The sequence below is a fragment of the Myotis davidii genome, unplaced genomic scaffold (assembly GCF_000327345.1).
Source record: "Myotis davidii unplaced genomic scaffold, ASM32734v1 scaffold962, whole genome shotgun sequence".
In the NCBI taxonomy this organism is placed as follows: domain Eukaryota; kingdom Metazoa; phylum Chordata; class Mammalia; order Chiroptera; family Vespertilionidae; genus Myotis; species Myotis davidii.
The window spans coordinates 4,085,517-4,104,047 of NW_006295559.1; the positions used below are offsets into that span (position 1 = coordinate 4,085,517).

Sequence of the window (18,531 nt, forward strand, 5' to 3'; positions counted from 1 at the left end):
ATAATGTCCAATTCTGGTGCAGAGATGTCCATCATCATGGACCTGGGGGACTTTGATGTCTATAGGAGTTGGAATTCTGAGTTGGCTGGTGGGATCAACGGCATTGAGACTAAAGAGGAAATAGCTCAGGGCCCCTCCAGGTATGACATCTGCTTTCACTGTTGTGAAATAGCATAAACAGTATTGGACTCTAGACTGCTGGCCTGAATACTTCTGTCTTCCTAATAGGATACTTAATAATGGCAAACTTGGTGGTGATGGTGATGAATTCAATCTTAAAAAAAAAAATAACATACTTCAATCATAAAATTCAGGGGGACACATGAAGATTGAACTGGAGAATCAAATCTTCTAACTGCCAGGTTTCTCTACTTTTAAATTGATTTTTTGGACAAAATCAGAACTGAGCCCATAAAGAAGAGAATTTGAACACTTGGTTACACTATGGGGAAAGCTTGAATTTCTTTTAGAGCTGAATGGAGGCATCTGTTTTGTTTAAATTAAGGGTCTGTAAGTACCAGTCAGGGACCAAGCTGACAGCCATTCCTGTAATAAAGTAATAAATCATGGGGATGGTTAAGGAAGCAAGAACACCACATTCTTCCTTTGCTCAACCAATTAAGCAATAAGCCATCTGGGTCTTTCTGTTAATTACTGTCAAACACAACTTATTCAATTGAATTCAGCCTTTTATTTAATTATATTAATTCATTCCAGCAACTTCAAATACCCACAGTACCAATAATAAAGTTCCTTTAAAAAAATAAAGGTCTTGTTTAATTTTTTTCAATCATCAATACCCTTTACAAGCTAATAATACCCTTTATTAGCTTGGTCTCCACCTCAAGATATTAGAGGAATTCATTTTAAATATAGACAAGCCTGAAAGAAGACGACAATGGCTGAGATTCTTCCCTTGATGGGAGGATGGACTTACGTAGATCAGTGCTATCCAATAGAACTGTTTGCAATGATAAAGTGGTCTATATCTGTGCCCTCTGAAACAGTTGCCCCTAGCCACATGTGACTGTTGAGCACTTGAAATGTGATTATTGAGTACAACTGAAGAGCTGAGTTGACATTTTCTTTCATTTTAATGTATTTACAAATAGATAGCCACAGGTGGCTAGTAGCTACTAGCACAGGTCTAAAGTGCCTTCTGAGGAAGGAGAAACGCAGTGAGTGAATCATTGACTTAAGTAGGAGAAGGAATACATAATTACTTAGGACAGGCATTGTTTAGAAACCCTCACTTCCTGTCTAGTTTTCCTTATTTGAAACACACTGCATTCTGAAGCAGCCCAAAGGAGACCGGCATCTTTGAGGGGAGGTTTCTAAGCTGAGCATGTGAAGAGGGAGCTCTATCTGGAGGAGAAATGGGCATGAATGGTGTCTTCTGAATAGCAGAACCAACCCCATTCATCAACTCGTATGGTCACACTAGGCCGGGTCCCAGCAAGGAGAGACAGTGGCTCTGCTCTAGTGGAGGTGTGTTCCTCCCACAGTTGTCAGTGTTCAACCTATGGGCATGCTTAGGGGTACCAGACAGTTCCTACAGGCCCAGAAATGGCTCTATCACCGCCACTCCCCATAAACATTAACACCCAACTCTGGCTCCTCTCATAAGAATTTTGGCTCAGACACTGGTTTTTCCCCTCAGAGAGGTTTGCCTCTTTGCAAAGGTTGCTATTTCTGATCCAGTCAATACAAACCCTGTAACAGAGCATCGGGAAAGCATCGCAAAAGTGTATGCACTTTTGTTTGTGGGAATCCTCAGTCTGAGCTGACGCTTCTAAAGACCAGTGACTAAAGAGAAGTATATTGCATGGGAATCTGGTTGTGGTTCACCAAATTGGGGAAGGGCTAGGGCAGGGTGAATGGAGGTAGAAAGTTCTGAGAAAATTCTCATTAACATGAAAACGTCCTATCCCAGGTTTGCTGCTTTTCAGCTGCTAGGCTGAGCTGGAGGTCTGGTTCAAAGCTCTCTTCTATTTTCTCCCCAATCCTGCTCTTCTCTCCGTAGCTTCCCTTCCTTCTTCTGAGCTAGGGCTCTACCAGGAAACATGAAATTTCCCTGTCCTAATAGGCTTAATCCAGAGTTTTTGGTATGCCAGGCCATATGCTCTCTTTACACTTTAATTTCCATAGTTGGTTACACAGACAATCCAAGGTAAGGCCATTTGAAATAAATGGATCAATTGGATTTATGCATCCTGGAAGTGCTAGCAGAGAATGTCCAGGCCTCTCTTCTTAGAGATAAAAGCAATTATTACATACATGCCCAATGAAGAAAATGAAGAATCTTCTGTACTATGTAATGATCATCTACCAGTGATGAAGACAATGTGTGTATGTATGTGTGTGTGTGTGTGTGTGTGTGTGTAGTTTTCTTTTTCAAAAATAGCCAGCAGTCAATGGCATAGGTGCGAGAAGGGAAAGACTTTCTACACTCATTCATGGAGCCTTCTTCTCTGCTGTCACAGGAGTACAAACACAGAGGATGTGCTTCATGGGATACACATGCTTTCTTAGCTCTCTTGTCACTGAACTGTGAGGACCACTCTTCTCTTTTCCTTCAGACACTGGCACTCATCGTTCATCCACAGCGCGGACATTGTCAAATCGCCACAGCTGGCTGGCTTTTCCATCACACTGACGCAAGTACAAATCCTTATTGTTTTCCTGCACCACAGCTTCCATGCATTTCCCAGAAAGAATGTGAACAATCATTCCATTCTGAAAAGTGAGAAGGGGAAAAAAACAACAACCAGTCACTCCCCCTCCGTCAGTCAGCAAAGAAGGAAATTTCTAAGTTTTGTACTAATCATCTATAATAATAAAAGTATAATATGCTAATTAGACCAGACGTCCTTCTGGAGGAAGCTAGGGCTGCGAGGGAAGCCTGGGTCCTGGGTGCCAGAGGGAAGCCGGGGCTGGTGGGGGGGGGGGGGCACGGGGAGGAAGGCCTACTCTTGCAGGAATTTCATGCATTGGGCCTCTAGTTAAGAGAGTAATAGAGGTAATGCAAACTGGCCTGGTGAGGAATTAGAGTATTTTGGTGAAAATGTAGTACAGTTCAGGTAGTTCTGAAATATAGATATTATTCAGAGCCTTGGGGCCTTTAATTTAGTTATCTTTACTGTGGTTGGGTAATTATTCCATATCTTAGAGTGTTCTGGTTAGTGGAATGCTCAGTGTAAAAAGTATGTTCAGTCTTTATGTTGTATTGGTGATATTCATTGTTATCAGTGACTTGTAAATTTCTGCTTTCAAATGATTTAATTTAATCTGTCCTTCTATTAATCCTGCAATTTAGTACTGCTGCCACCAGGTTGCAGTAGAGACTAAGGCTTTAAGGATATACTGAAGGCCTAAGTCAGCCGTATTTGAAAGACTATCTCAAATCTACCAAATTTAATACTGAATCTAGCTATGCCCTTCACAAGGAAAAATCAATGTCTTTATGAAAACTTAAACATCCTTAACCAGCAATGCTAATAATGTCCATTTATTATTTATGTAGTTTTTAGATATAATTCACATACCATAATATTCATTCTTTTAAAGTATACAACTTGGTGGTTTTTAGTAAATTCACAGAGTATATGCAACCATCACCACTATCTAATTCCAGAGCATTTTCATCACTGTGAAAAGAAAACTGCTATTCATTAGCATTCTTTTCCAATTCCTCCTTCCTTCCAGCCACTAGAAATCACTAATATGCTTCCTCTATTTATGGACTTGCCTATTCTGGACATTTCCTATAATGCAATCACGTAATATGTGGCCTTTAGTGACTGGCTTCTTTCACTTTGCGTAATATTTTCAAGGTTCATTCTCAACAGCTTATTGTGCGTTCAGCCTACGTTTCCAACATATGATGTTCTTCTTTAAGAATACTGATGCATAGAGTTCTCCTTATTTTACCCTCTTTGTTCCCAAGAAGAAGTTGAAGGAAATAAGGAGGATGTGTGTATTTATTTCCATGTTTGTATATTTATACCCTAACTTGTTCCAAAAAGGATGTGAGGTGGAGAAAAAGCTGTGTGTGAATACTTCATGTTGATACTGTCACCTTCCTGTCCTAATTCTGATGCACTCTCCCTCAGTACTTACATTTTATTTCCTCTTTTTTTTAAGCATAACTTCTGAAAAGGATCTAGAACTTCCCTTTAATCAAAGTCTTAATAAAATGATGACATGCCCACCGTGGAATTTGAAAAGGAAGAAAGTGATGCCTATATCGATATCTATGTTGGCGGTGGACGAGGGGAGAGCCTTTCCATTCTAAAAGCCCCCTCACAAGGTGGTGGACTGCTGCTATCATGCACTCCATGGTCCTACTTGTGAGCTGAGCTAATAAACTTCAAAAGGGGGCTCTCTCCACTCTCTGCCACAACGAGGTCAGAGCTGTACAGAAACATGGCAAATTAGTACATTTCAAATACATACCCAACATTTCTGCAAAGTTGGCTTTACCTCCCCGGGGCCTTCGTGCCAAGCATTTAATTTACGCGATGGAGGCACAGGTCTGAATGGTAATACTTGACCTCTTGGAAGGGCTTGGGACGTAATGCTGACCACCGGCACCGCCAAGCTCTTTCTGAATGGATTCCTTACCTCCTGGAAGTCCCAGTGCTGCTGGTGGATGGCAGACCCTTCCGCGGTGCAGTTCTGAAGAATCACCTGCTCTCGCCTGACATCGAAGCACAGGTGCTGTGGGCTTCCAAAGTGGATCTCCTTCCTGCCGGTGTGCTCCAGGTGCTGGGAGAGAGGGGCAGGTGTTAGCACAGCCAGCAGGACATGTTCTCCAAGCTGGAGTGAGGGAAGCAGAGCTCACAATAGAGCTGAGGTCTAGGGGCAATCTTCAGGTATTGGGGAGCGGGTGTGCGCAGTCATCAGTCGCATTATCTGAACCAATCTTTGGGTTAGGGGTTGGTCCTGCCCCCTGTATGGCAGCCACAAGATGTAACCTAAAAAGGTTAAGAACCACAACCAGGGAGTAGACAAGTCACTAGACCCATCCTTCCTGGGCATGGATTTCAACCAGGTGCCACCTGGATTTCTCAGTGTGGATTTCAAAAAGCCTGACCTGTGATGGGCTCTATATACCCATGAGCAACACCCCTAGTTCAAGGCCCGGCCTCTCCCTCTGGGTAGCATGCCGGCCAGTCATGCTCAGCATTTCTCTTTGGATGTCTGTTGGGCCATAACCTTTTGTTGTCTCAGAGCAGCCCTACTCCTCTTGGGCTCTGAGGACTCCAGCCACACCGCAGAGAGGGACCTCGGGGCAATCTATGGAGTTGGTCTTCAATGCTGTCTCTTGTCCCTCCCCACACACGTCATCCAAGCCTCTATTCCAGGGAGAGGCTCCTGCCAGCCCTGGCACCCCAGGAGAGCTGATGTGCTGCCTCCCGCCTCTCCCCAGGGGTGTTTGTACTCTCTGCTTCCTTCTCGCTGTGCAAGCCTCCTCCCTGTGGCAGGAATTTCACAAACCAAATTGCTCCGAGCATGGGAAATGTTCTGAATGAGGCCAGTGCTCTTGCAAGCCAGTGACTCCATCTGTTCTGTGAGTAAGTCTTCCTCTGGCAAGAGGAGCATCTGGTCACCAGAGGACATGAGGCCTGTCTGCTCCAAATCCAGCCCTCCCTCCCTACACACACACACACACACCAGGACATGAGGCCTGTCTGCTCCAAATCCAGCCCTCCCTTCCTACACACACACACACAAACACACACACACACACACCAGGACATGAGGCCTGTCTGCTCCAAATCCAGCCCTCCCTCCCTACACACACACACACACACACACACACACACCCTGTCTGCTCCAAATCCAGCCCTCCCTCCCCTACATACACACACACACACACACACACACACACACACACACACACACACCACGCTCCCGTGGTGCCCTAAACATATCAGCTCTCACAGATCCCCATGAAATACCAGGAAGACACAGCACATCTCCTCTGGGCAGGATTCAGCATCAGAGAACTTGCGACCTAAGACTACGAGTCATGAGTCACGGGTCTGAGGCACCACTGCAACCACGCTCCGTGGTGCCCTAAACATATCAGCTCTCACAGATCCCCATGAAATACCAGGAAGACACAGCACATCTCCTCTGGGCAGGATTCAGCATCAGAGAACTTGCGACCTAAGACTACGAGTCATGAGTCACGGGTCTGAGGCACCACTGCAACACTTGTCAGTGTTGCTGAGCCTACAGCCCCACTCGGGTGACTCACTTTCCCCACTTCAGGTGCTAGTTGGCTAATGATCTCATCGTGCCCTGGTGGAAATCGGCCTGCATATAGCTTTTCTTTAACCTCTAATTATAGTTTTTAATTTTAATAGGGAGCTTTTCCATAAATGCTGGATTTCAAGTGTCTTTGAGAATGTTGGATGACCTGATAATACTGGACCCAGTTTCAGACAAAACAGAACCTTTTATGGAGGTGGGGCAGGTGCAGCTGTCCTTTCATGTGGGCATGTGCTCCCCGTCACAACAGCCTCTATCTTCCCAGCTCAAGGTACTCATGTCTTTACCTGCCTGAACCCTGGATGGCCACCGTCTGAGCCTCAGTTTCCTCATCTGTCAGATTAAAGCATTGGTTCAACAGCCTCTCCATTTCCCTTGAGCTCAGATTCTTGCATTCTCTGATGATGGTCCATGTCTGTGCTTGCAGCTGGGGGTGGGGTAAGCAGGGCTGGGCTGGGTCATCACAGTGGGGGACTGAGAGCCATCAAGGGATATAGACCACTGAACGGAGATGCCCCAAAGAGAAGTGAGGGGCCCCTGGGAAAGACCACTTATAGGTCTTCCCTGATCACTACCCTGAGAACTCTGACCACCCACCTGTTGCCACCGGCTGTCACTGCAAGGAGCCAGCATCATGGCACAGCCCAGGAGGTCCCCTTCTGCCTGGCAGTCTGCACAGAAGCCAAGTCCGGTGTTGTGGAGCTGAAAGTGGACATCCATACGGAAGTGAATCCTGCCCTCCATGCAAGACACCCTCTGTGAGATGCCATTCCTCTCCTTCACTCTCTGGAGTGTAGCTCAAGGTGCCATGTTCAGGCCACAAGCTGAAGGCACTGATCCTAAGGGACAGGCCTCCTGAAGGAGGCAGGCGGCACCTGTCCTGGTGAGGGGCTCTGGGATGGGTATGGGGCAATCCAGTCACCTCCCTCAGGGCAGCCATGGGAGCCTCTGAGGCCCTGCAAAGCTTGGGCTGGTTGGCCTGGGTCATGAAGACCATCGGAACATCCACGTCCTGTCTTGGGAAGCAGCCCACCCCTCCGCTTCCTCCTCATCTTCCCTGGGTCACGCCTTGCCTTTCCAGAGAACCTGGGCCTGTGCTCGGATGGGTACAGCTCAGGGTAGATGTTGGCCAGAAACCAGTGGAACGTTCGACAACCCAGTCTCCTCTGCAGCTGCAGGCGTTCTGTGCAGTCTGGCTTCTCAGCCTGGGGGAGGAGAAACACACAGCAGTGAGACAGAGAAATCTTATTGTACATCAGAACTTACATGGTGAAGGGGGGATAGACGTGGCTGAAGCGGGAGGATTGGGACAGAATGAGGAGACCAAGATCACCATTCTCTGGGGCTGCAGACAGGGGAGAGGGTCATGTGTGAGGAGAAAAGGGTTTGGACAGGATAGAGTAGGCTGGATCTTCCTTAGAGACATCTGTGGAACCAGCACCATGGTAGGTGATGTCACTCCCTTCCCACAAGCCCTCACATCTCAGTCTACAAAGACAACGAGATCCATGCTTGATGACCTTTCTTAGGCAGCTGGCAAAATGTGAGGAGGCTTTGAACCTTAGGTTGGTGTGGAACAGCATCAGGATGGGCCTTATGGAGGCAGAGCCTGACCCAAAGGCGACTGAGGTGAACTAAGCGGGAATTCACGCAGTGAGGGTGGGAACAAAGGGAATTTACCTTTCGTTCCCTCTAGATGCCCAATTTCCTCCATTAACAAATCATTTCCTTGGGCTACACTATCTTCCCTTTCTGAGATTCTCCTTTTCAATACATTTGTCCTAGGATGGATATCGAGGTAAGTCCTTAAGATTTTAATATAAATTAGTGTTTTGGGTTATATTGATAAGATACAAAGAACCCTACCCAGAATTTTAGTACTAAATCCTGAATATTTTTAGGGAAGAGAGAAATGCCAAGGAGAGAGTCAAAAGACCAAAAACAAACAAAAAGAGAGAGAGAATTATTTCTTGGGGTGAGGAGAAGAAAAGAGAGGGAGCTGAAATAGGAAGTCTATGTCAGAGTTCTAACTTGATGGCCTCTAGCCTGGAAATTAGACTCTGATCTAATTGGCTATGTGAAGGGAATTCAGTTTGCTTTTACTCTTTCAATTGAAAGCATGCACTAGACTAGCTGGTAATTATAACAAATGTTGGGAAGAGTAGGATCTGAGTCTGCCATACAGAAATGCTCTCTATATGCCTCTCAAAGTGTGACCCCTGAGCGCCTGGTTCAGAAATGCCCAAGGAACTTGTTTAAAATGCATGTTCCTGGGCCCTGCCCCACAGCCTATGATTCAGTAGGTCAGGGCATTTAATCGGCATCCCACCATTTATCCACTTTGAGAACAACATCTCTAAGTCAGGATTTTCTTGTTTATTCAGCATATTTACCCACCATTAAACCAAAGAGAACTGCCCCCTTTTCCTGTCAGGAAATACTGTAGGTTTTTTGATAGTTTCTTGGCATTCTTAGTGTCCATTTGAGTCCTCCCCAGCTCTTCTCCAGGGTTGGACTTTGCTAGTAAAGCAAAAACATTCCTTCATAAGAGTTCCATCACCTTCATCTTTCTTGGTGGTGAAACATACTGGCAAATCTACCCAAATCAAATGTGGACACATGCTGACAGAAAACTTTCCCCTGTACACCCTGTCTTACAGAGGAGAAAACCAGAGAATGTCAACTCCAACACCTTCAACTATACTTCCCTTTGCCATCTTGTGCCCATGATTTCCTGTGCATGTGGCTGGCCCCTAGCTCTTAGAGTGGAATGCAGAGGTATGTCTTTTGAAACCCTGGCCTTGTCTTTGGGTGCGTGGGATTTCTGTATCTCAAAATTCAAGGGAGGGTTTTAGGAGAGGGGAGGAGGGAGGCAGGAAAGGGGATGGGAGGATAGAAATCATTAGAGCAAAATTAATTTTTAGCCATTTAAAGTAAATAAATGCATGCTATCAAACACCTTCACGGAGGCAGAGATATTATTGAAATCTTGATATCAAAGTAAGCAATAGGACACTACTAGAACATGAATGAATAGAAATTAATATTTTTAATGTCAGAAAAAAAGGTCGCCTAACTCACCAGTAGGAGGTGTCGTTCTTCTTATGAAAGTCATCAAAGAAACATTGATCAGAGAAGGTACCACCCTCAGCAGTGTGGGCTGATGAGGGACTTGGGGGAGCTGTTACAGCACCTTTATGGGTCCTGAAAAATCTTACCTTTGGAGCCCCCACTCCCAGCACAGGAAACATTAATATGAACCCCTGTCCCACATGAAATAGCATTTGTGTCACTCCATAAGAATTAAGCTGAGTAACAGCTGACCAGTTGAAGAGACAATGTTTGTGGACTTTAATTCAATGTTTAATTTTTTTCCCCCTGTGGTTGTGTTGGATCTTTTGTGTCTATTTTTACAGCCTTGAGCACTTTGCCCAGCATGAAAAGGCCCTCTGAGACCTGTTCCATCCCTTACTACCTGCCCAATTTCTCCTCTGGGTCCATGATGAAGGACCGCATCCCATAGATGTCATCCCACAGACACCAGGAGGTTCCAGGCCAAGACCAACGGTAAAGCCCCAAAGAAATGCTGAGAGGGACAGAGGACAGCCCCACCAGGTAGAAGAGCCATTTGAGAGGGACAACTTGGAGGAAGCACAAACCAGAAGCTTCTATTTTCCCTCTAGACAGGAGGAAGAGATGCTCCCTGGCCCAGCCTCCGGCTGGTGGCCCTATGGTAGGCACAGAAGCCCCTTGCTGGGCTCCCCTTACCTTGCTCAGGGCGAAGGCCTCTGGGCTGTGCTTGTAGAAGGTTTCTTTGAATGAGTCCAGCCAGGTCTCAGCAATGCGAACCTTGTCCAGCAGGGTGGCCTCCTGGTCAGGTGGGGAGTTAGCCTCCTGATTTTGGTAGATGTGCCCCACCCGAGAGCAGGGAAGGATTTCAACCGAGCCACCGCAAAGCCAGGCCTGCCACGAAAGGACAAAAGAGACACCTCTGCACTCCACTCTAAGAACGTGGGGCATAAGGGGCCTGCTAGGGGCCAGCCACATGCACAGGAAATCATGGGCACAAGATGGCAAAGGGAAGTATAGTCGGCAGGGTGCAGCAGAGTTTCCAGGTGGAGTCCCGGGAAGTGACAAAATAGGAAGAATGAGCACAGTTGTCCTGGGATAGTGAGGATGCCACACCCATGCAACTACTTGAATGCTCTCCCTTGAAACACACACATAGACTTGGCATTCATGGGTTAGCACTCTATTCTCTCTCTCTCTCTCTCTCTCTCTCCAGCAACAGAACCCACTGCAAAGGTGGAATCATGCAGCCCCCGAGGAACTGGGCTCCCTCCTCTCAGGTTCCAGGCTGCATCACCCAAGAATGGCTGCTGCCAAGTCACTGCAGCTCTGCAGCTCTGGCATTGAGCATCTGCCCCCTGGTGGTCAGTGCATGTCATAGGTACTGGCTGGTTGGATGGTCTGGTGGTCAGACAGTCACTCAGCCTTTTATATATATAGATATATTTTTTTATTGACTTCAGAAAGAGAGAGTGAGAGAGAGATAGAAACGTCAGTGATGACAGAATCATTGATCGGCTGCCTTCTGCATGCCCCCCAGCAGGGATGGAGCCTGCAACCTGGGCATATGCTCTTGACCGGAATCAAACCTGGGACCCTTTAGTCCGCAGGCCTATGCTCTATCCATTGATAGCACCCCAAAGGCTGCTTCCTCAGGGAAAAGGGGGTCCCCCTATTCTCCAAAGGCTGCTTCCTCAGGGAAAAGGGGGTCCCTAGTGGCTCATGAAGTCTCCTGCTGCAAAGGCAAGGGAAACTATTGTGTGGCAATCAAAGCAAGCTTTCCTTAAACAGTCTCTCCTACTTCAGGAAGTCCCCTCTCCCCCTCCCCCCCACTCCACTGACTCTCATATCTCCCAAATGCCTAGAATTCATTTGACAGGAAGCCTGCATTGCACACTTGGGGATAAAGGTGAAAATGAAAACATTCCTAGCAGAGGCAGCCTATGAACTGAAACATACCAAGGCTGGGGTTCCCAGGCAGGGTGCCCAGGTGCCCCAGGATGCCCCAGCAAACTCAAAGGGCCCCTTGGTATAGTTTAAATGTTTGAGAGAAACATAGTGACATCTGTTGGATGTCCCACAAACTACAAGCTCGGGGTAATTCATGGTTTCAGCATTCTATCGCTGTACTTTAGATGGAGAATATCTTTACTGAATAGGGCTTTCAGAAGTTGCTTTGATGAAAAAAACAAATATCGTGCTAACATCCATGTGGAACAAGGAATGAGGGTGGTGGTGTCCCGTCTGATGCCACGGTTAGGGAAGTGTGCAGTGTCCAGCAGGTGCTAAGCTGTTAGAACAGATACTAAGTTGTTTGGACCAAACTACTCAATATACAGAATGCTTGGGGTTTGCTCTGGTCTGTGAGTGCTGTGAAAATCACGGAGATGCTAAGGGTGCTGTGAGCGGACAATGTAGGAGGATGTCTGCACTAAGGCATAGATGACTGATAATGTGGGCAGGTTTGATAGTCAAGTTCATGGGGGAGTCTGGGGGCAAAATCAAGATAGAGCATGAAAGATGGGGAAGGGGAAGACACGGGAGGCTTGATGCACCACATATCATAACTATCATTTCTCTTTAGCCTCATCCCCAATCAGTGGCATTTCTATTGACTGCCTCCAACCTGTGACCACTCATGGTTCCTGGGTCCGCCCTTGGAGCAGGGCATACCTTGAGAGACAGTTCGAGGTTTTCACCACCCCGCAGTGACATGAGAGGGTCATACGCTCCAGTGTTTTGGAAGTAATGTCTGTCCACGGCCACGACCCCGCCTGGCACCACAGGGCTCCTGGAGAGAGAAGACAGGAACAGACCACATGAGGGAGGCTTGCTGGGCTCCAGGGGCTGAGGGAGTTCATGCTTTTAATGGCAAGACTGGAACAAAACAACCATGTCAGAAAGCCCAGTATTTTATGAAAAAAGAGCTGTGGTTGCCTGGGCCTTTTACTAGCATACCCATCCTCAAGTATGCTCCTGTAGGGCCACACCTGAGGATCCCCTGCCATCCGGCTTGAGGCCCTCTGTTGAGACCTTTGGGAAGAAGGCCCTGTTTAAAATAATATGCCCTAAGGCAGGAAGCACTAGGCCTGGACAAAGGGCAATGGCCAGCTCTGTCCTCCTCTTTCTTCCCCCGCCCTGCCCTCACCCATTCTGTCTGCTTCATGACCCATGACCATCCACCCCAATTCTAAGATAAATCCACCAGGGACTGTGAAAGTAGCGAGGTCCCGCCCACCCTGGGGGAAATACACATGACATTTAAATGTGTTGAATGTTTAAATGCTATCTTAAACACAGGAAATTAGAAGCCCAGCGTAAGGGAATTAAGAGAACAATAAAATCTCCCAGAAAAGTATAAACAGGAAGAGGTGTAGACAGAGGCTTTTGAATAAGTGTGTCCCTTCATTCAGGAACAATTTTTTTTAATGGGACAAATATTCATGCAGCTAAACTCTGGATATGTCTCAAGATATAAATGACTCAAAGTTCAGATTTTTTTCATAACCAAGAAAATAGCATTGCATGAACAAAACTTAGGTTATTAAAAATACTAAGTTATACCAGAATACTGAAAACCAGGATTGTATATTACTTGATACAGTTTCCAACTGTACCACTTAACTATTTGTAAGATCAGGGTTAATTCCTGGAGGAGAAGGGCCCAGCGCTTGTTGTTTGGGGATCTGAGAGAGGCGGGCACCTTGCCTGCTTTCCACGTGGCTGCCCTGGGAGCCCAGCTACCCCTCACCACCCTCTGCCCCAGGAGACAAGGTCCAAGCAGCAGCATGGGGCACCGGCAGCAGTGGGTGCAGCTCCCTGAAAGCATGGGCTGTGGCATGGTGGCCAGGAGCAGATGAGGGGTTTCGGGAGACACTGCAGGGAGGGTACAGGCTGCAGGGATCCAGGCATGCCAACCCCACCCCAGAGGCCAGGACCAGGGAAGGTGCATTGTGGTGAACACCCATGCAGGACAGCTTGAGCCGAGATGGGGCACTCCCTCCCCACAGAAGCCTGGGGCTCAAATCAACTCTAGGGAGACAGGGAGAGGTGGTGGTGGCACAATATGCTACTGAATTGTTCACTTTTGAAAAATTAATTTTATGCTAAATGAACTTCAGCTCAATGAGTTATTTTGTTACAAGGTGGATAGGGAGATATCGCTTGCTTCACCTGGCTCCCTCGGGAGACTTGCTCTCAGAACCCAGAGCAATGAGCTCATGGAGAAAACGGCGAAGAAGTCCCCCCTGAAGTCCCCGCTGATGGCCAGCATCAACCTTCAGACAGGTGAACGGCCTTCAGGGGACTCCAGCCCTCTGTTGAGTCATTTCCAGCCCGTCTAGTCTAGTGAAGTATGGTCCTGCTGGAGCCCCAGACCCTGGAGCAGAGACAACCAACCCTGCTGCTCCCTTTCAGAATTCATGACCCACAGAGTCCAAGAGCTTAATAAAACGGTTGTTTTACAGAACTCAGTTTGGGTTAGATTTGTTCTGTACCAGAAGATCTCTAGAACATCTACTTAGTTGTCCAAAAAACAAATACTTGAGAAGCAACCCATAAAATCAGATATATTTTGATACTTATGGTGCCTTAGCATTCACCTATCTGAATTCTTCTTTTTTTACTGAGAAAGGACCTGAAGCCAGGGAAATGCCAGTGTTACCTGGTGAGTCAGAGCTCAGTTAAGATCCCAGCTGAGGCTCTGCCAGGGTCTCACACTGGGATTTATTGAAGGTGTCTGGAAGAGCTTCGCCAACTCCATCAACATGGCAATAATGACACAGCTGAGTGCCTGGCACTCTCTGAATGCTTTTTATATATTAAATCATTTAATCTTTTTTATATGCATTTTTATTTCCTTTTTCAAGGTGAAAGGATTAAGAAGTATATTAACTCATTCAATCTTAACAACGACCCTATAAGGTTTATAATCATCACTGATGGATTATTATTTTTTCTTTTTCGTTCTTTCTTTCTTTTTTTAAAAATCACTGATGGATTATTGATGCAGGTTCCCTCTGGGAAGGTGAGGATAGGTAGCTTGCTTTTATCTTGAACTTGCTCAGTCAGTCTTTTATCCTCAATTTACTAATGAGGAAACTGAGGCACAAATTAAGTAGTTTGCTGAGAAACTGGGGGACCCTGGATTAGCTCCCAGACAGTCTGGCTGCCAAGTCCCTCCTGAGGAAGCAAAGGAGAAGCAGGCTCCGTAATGGGGCCTCACCTGATGGGGCTGATGGGGGATGGGAGGGCCTTCCTTTCACTGTCCGACAAAGGCTCCCAGTGGAAATCCAGCTTCCAGTCCAGCACACCCCGCTGCAGGTCCTTGGAGGGGTAATACTGGAAAGTCTTCCAGTCAATCACATCTAGGACTGGAGACACCACCCGGCTCCTGGAAAGAATTGTAGGATCAAATAAGGAAGGCAAACCATTCCCTTGTAGGGGGATAGAAACATCATCTAAACACGCACTGCCCAACATGGCGGCCACCAGCCACATGTGGCTATTGGGCACCTAAAATATGCAATCGAGATGTGGCAAAAGTGTAAAAGACACATTGGATTTAGAAAACTTAGTATGAAAAAAAAGTTTAAAATCTCAGTAGTTTTTATATTGAAATGATAATGTTTTGGATTTAGTGAAATATGTTAAAATTAATTTCATGATTTTTTTATTTTGTAATATGACACCTAGAAACTTTAAATTTTATGTGACTCGTGTTACTGGTTAGCAGTATGTTTTTCCATAGAAAACTGGGGGCCCATTTCATTAAAGAGCACGCCCGCACCTTTCTTTCTTTGAAAACCTCTGTGGACAGCACTGAGAATCAGGAAAATGAGGTCCTTGACTCAGCTCGCCACTAATGAGCTGTGTGGCCTTGGGACAGCTGTTGAGCTTCTCTGGGTCTCAGTTCCCTCGTTTGTAAAGTGAGAGGTTGAACTGCTTCCCACAGAGGTCTTTCTCCGCTATAGTGCTCCAGGACTACGACTCTTGACGTTTAGGCGGTCTTTGATCTCTAAGAATTAGGGGGAAACTATGAACCCCTCCTCAGAAGAATAATCAAGCGCACATATACAAATATTGCACACAGATTCGGAGGGCCTATGGGCCTCTGCTCTAGGGTCTGTTCTTGTTCCTCCCTGTAATCACAATACTTGACTGGCTTGCGGGCTCAGGATTGCCAGGCCCCAGAAGTGCCCCTGGTGTTAGTGTATGTATACGAGCACGTGGTGCCTACCAGCAAGCCAAGGTCCTGAGTTTAGATTTATTTGTTCATTTACTGATGCTGTTGGTGATTATATTTTATCCCCCCCCCCCTTTTTTTGCACAGCCTGGCATGTAACCTCAGATAGGGTGATGTGGGAGATTGGTACAAGTCACAAAATTCACCTGTTAAAAAAAAACAGGTGATCACTCAGATGTACCAGGAGCTGCTCTCCTAACCAAGATCACATTTTTTTTTCTGGCCTCTTTTGACTTCTAAAATCCATGCCATGGGATGGGTCAGGCCCCAACTCAGGCGTGGCTGGCAGGTGCCCTTCTAAGGAACGTGAGGATTCTGGACGGAGAGATGGAAGCCACGTGGTTTACACTCCTATCAATTTCCATCTCTGTCCTTTCCATTTCGGAGATGGACAGGGCTGGTGTAAGCCCTAGTGCCACAGAGAGAGCCAGGGTGGTCCTGAGACTCAATTATCTGCTTTAATCTGAGGCCTTAGTAACTGATGCTGTCCTGAGGAGTCTGGGATTTCGATTTAAAGCCAGGATCCCGATATGCTTGTCCTGCCCTTTGCACATTGTTCCCTCTGGCAGGTGAGGGGAACCTCACCCTGCTTGGTCTCCACTACTATGGGGCACAGTGCACCGACCTAAGAAAACTGAGAAACAAGATCAAGGGTGAAAGCAGGGCCTCCAGCCCCACCTCTCCAGTCTCCTTACTGGGGATGAACTGAGCAGACGGAAGGATCTGGCCATTGGCAGAGCATTTTGTGGAATTTCAGAATCAAGAGCCAGGGAACCGTGTGGCTGATTTCTGAAGAATCCCATCAAATCTGTGCCACCTTAGTAATCATAACGGGACAAGAAAGAACATTGCACTTAAGCAACCACACAATCAATTCGTCCCAGACCTCTGAGCGGTGCCCTTTTGACAAAGTGTACGTTACTTTTTATCAAAAAATGAGAACTCCAAAATTTATCAGATGCCTGCTTTTGCTCTGTTTCGCTGGAAGCTTGGAGTCATGTGTAAAGCTCACTACTACTAACTGCATTACTGATTCCCAGTGCTATCTCTTCCTGTTAAGCCTCCTTTTCCTTCTATTTTTAACCAGACACGTAGTGATTAATCATGAGCCTCTTGGAGTACATTTTGGATAGAGATGAAGGATACAATGTCAGGGAAGGAAGTGAAAACCGTTTTCTGTTTTGGTTTTATTCCCGTGGATCACAGCGGCTGCTTCACCAGGCTGAGTTAGGGAGTAGTGGCAGTCTAGTGACTCAGGAAGGGTGACTGAAAAACAAACAAACAAACCCAAACAGCCTTATATTCAGCTTTGGGTTTCATACCTACAAACGTGTCTGGTGTTCTTGGAATTCATTAAAAGCAAAATAGCAAAGCTACCCTGTTTGACTTGGAAGGAGCTAGAAGTGTCTGCTTACTCTATCATTCTCTCGTTTGCAAATTGAGTTTTAACCTCAGGAAGGTACAAGGTGGGTCCTCTCTTAAGCCTTTGTAAGCTCCAAGAGGTCAAGTGTTTCAATTTCAAGACAAACAGAGGCAGCTAAGCTGTCAGCCAGGGCTGGTTAATTGAAATACCGATCCTGGCCTGGCTTCCTCTCCATGTCCCGTCTTCTGTGATCTGACCGTGTTTGGGTCACCCCATCCCTCACTCACAGCCTCCTGTGCACTCGGTTTTCCCTGGGCCCCAGTGTTTGGGTTCAGTTTTCAGCATATGAATGGGGCTGGGGAACAGCAACAGTCCTTACCAGGTCAATTAATGAACTACCATCCAGATATTCAAGAGCTAACTGCAACCAACCTTAGCAACCAACCCTATTATTTCATCCCTTTCCCTTTTTTCCTGGGCCTTGATGTTCTTCCAAGCCTACGATATGTGAAGCCATTTGGGAAGTTCACTCAAATGCTTGGTGTTTGTAAAAAGCTTCTCATACTGAGAAGCAGAGGCCCTGAATTCTCTCTACACAGAGCGCTTGTGGCTCAGTGAGATCCCAGGACTGGTGCCAGCCCCTCAGAACTCTGTCATTCTGCGCTTTGATCTCTAAGAATTAGGGGGAAACTATGAACCCCTCCTCAGAAGAATAATCAAGCGCACATATACAAATATTGCACACAGATTCGGAGGGCCTATGGGCCTCTGCTCTAGGGTCTGTTCTTGTTCCTCCCTGTAATCACAATACTTGACTGGCTTGCGGGCTCAGGATTGCCAGGCCCCAGAAGTGCCCCTGGTGTTAGTGTATGTATACGAGCACGTGGTGCCTACCAGCAAGCCAAGGTCCTGAGTTTAGATTTATTTGTTCATTTACTGATGCTGTTGGTGATTATATTTTATCCCCCCCCCCCTTTTTTTGCACAGCCTGGCATGTAACCTCAGATAGGGTGATGTGGGAGATTGGTACAAGTCACAAAATTCACCTGTTAAAAAAAAACAGGTGATCACTCAGATGTACCAGGAGCTGCTCTCCTAACCAAGATCACATTTTTTTTTCTGGCCTCTTTTGACTTCTAAAATCCATGCCATGGGATGGGTCAGGCCCCAACTCAGGCGTGGCTGGCAGGTGCCCTTCTAAGGAACGTGAGGATTCTGGACTTTGGGTTCAGTTTTCAGCATATGAATGGGGCTGGGGAACAGCAACAGTCCTTACCAGGTCAATTAATGAACTACCATCCAGATATTCAAGAGCTAACTGCAACCAACCTTAGCAACCAACCCTATTATTTCATCCCTTTCCCTTTTTTCCTGGGCCTTGATGTTCTTCCAAGCCTACGATATGTGAAGCCATTTGGGAAGTTCACTCAAATGCTTGGTGTTTGTAAAAAGCTTCTCATACTGAGAAGCAGAGGCCCTGAATTCTCTCTACACAGAGCGCTTGTGGCTCAGTGAGATCCCAGGACTGGTGCCAGCCCCTCAGAACTCTGTCATTCTGCGGGGCGGGGGTGGGGGT

At 46.6% G+C, this 18,531-nt stretch overlaps 1 protein-coding gene across 2 annotated transcripts in view; it reads right to left on the reverse strand.

Annotated features, from left to right (window-relative positions):
• Positions 1-671: 671 nt before the first annotated feature.
• Positions 672-18,531, reverse strand: part of GALNT15 (polypeptide N-acetylgalactosaminyltransferase 15) — a 34,126-nt gene continuing 16,266 nt past the window's right edge. Inside the window, exons 4-10 of one of the 2 annotated variants that reach the window (XM_006770176.2) lie at positions 14,573-14,740; positions 12,022-12,139; positions 10,048-10,242; positions 7,353-7,484; positions 6,877-6,981; positions 4,624-4,767; positions 672-2,736 (exon numbers count right to left, since the gene is read on the reverse strand). In XM_006770176.2, coding sequence (XP_006770239.1) covers positions 2,590-2,736; positions 4,624-4,767; positions 6,877-6,981; positions 7,353-7,484; positions 10,048-10,242; positions 12,022-12,139; positions 14,573-14,740 — 1,009 coding nt within the window. In that variant the 3' untranslated portion in view covers positions 672-2,589. Of the gene's footprint in view, positions 2,737-4,623; positions 4,768-6,876; positions 6,982-7,352; positions 7,485-10,047; positions 10,243-12,021; positions 12,140-14,572; positions 14,741-18,531 lie in introns of those variants that run through there. The other variant, XM_006770177.2, reaches the window with a different exon arrangement.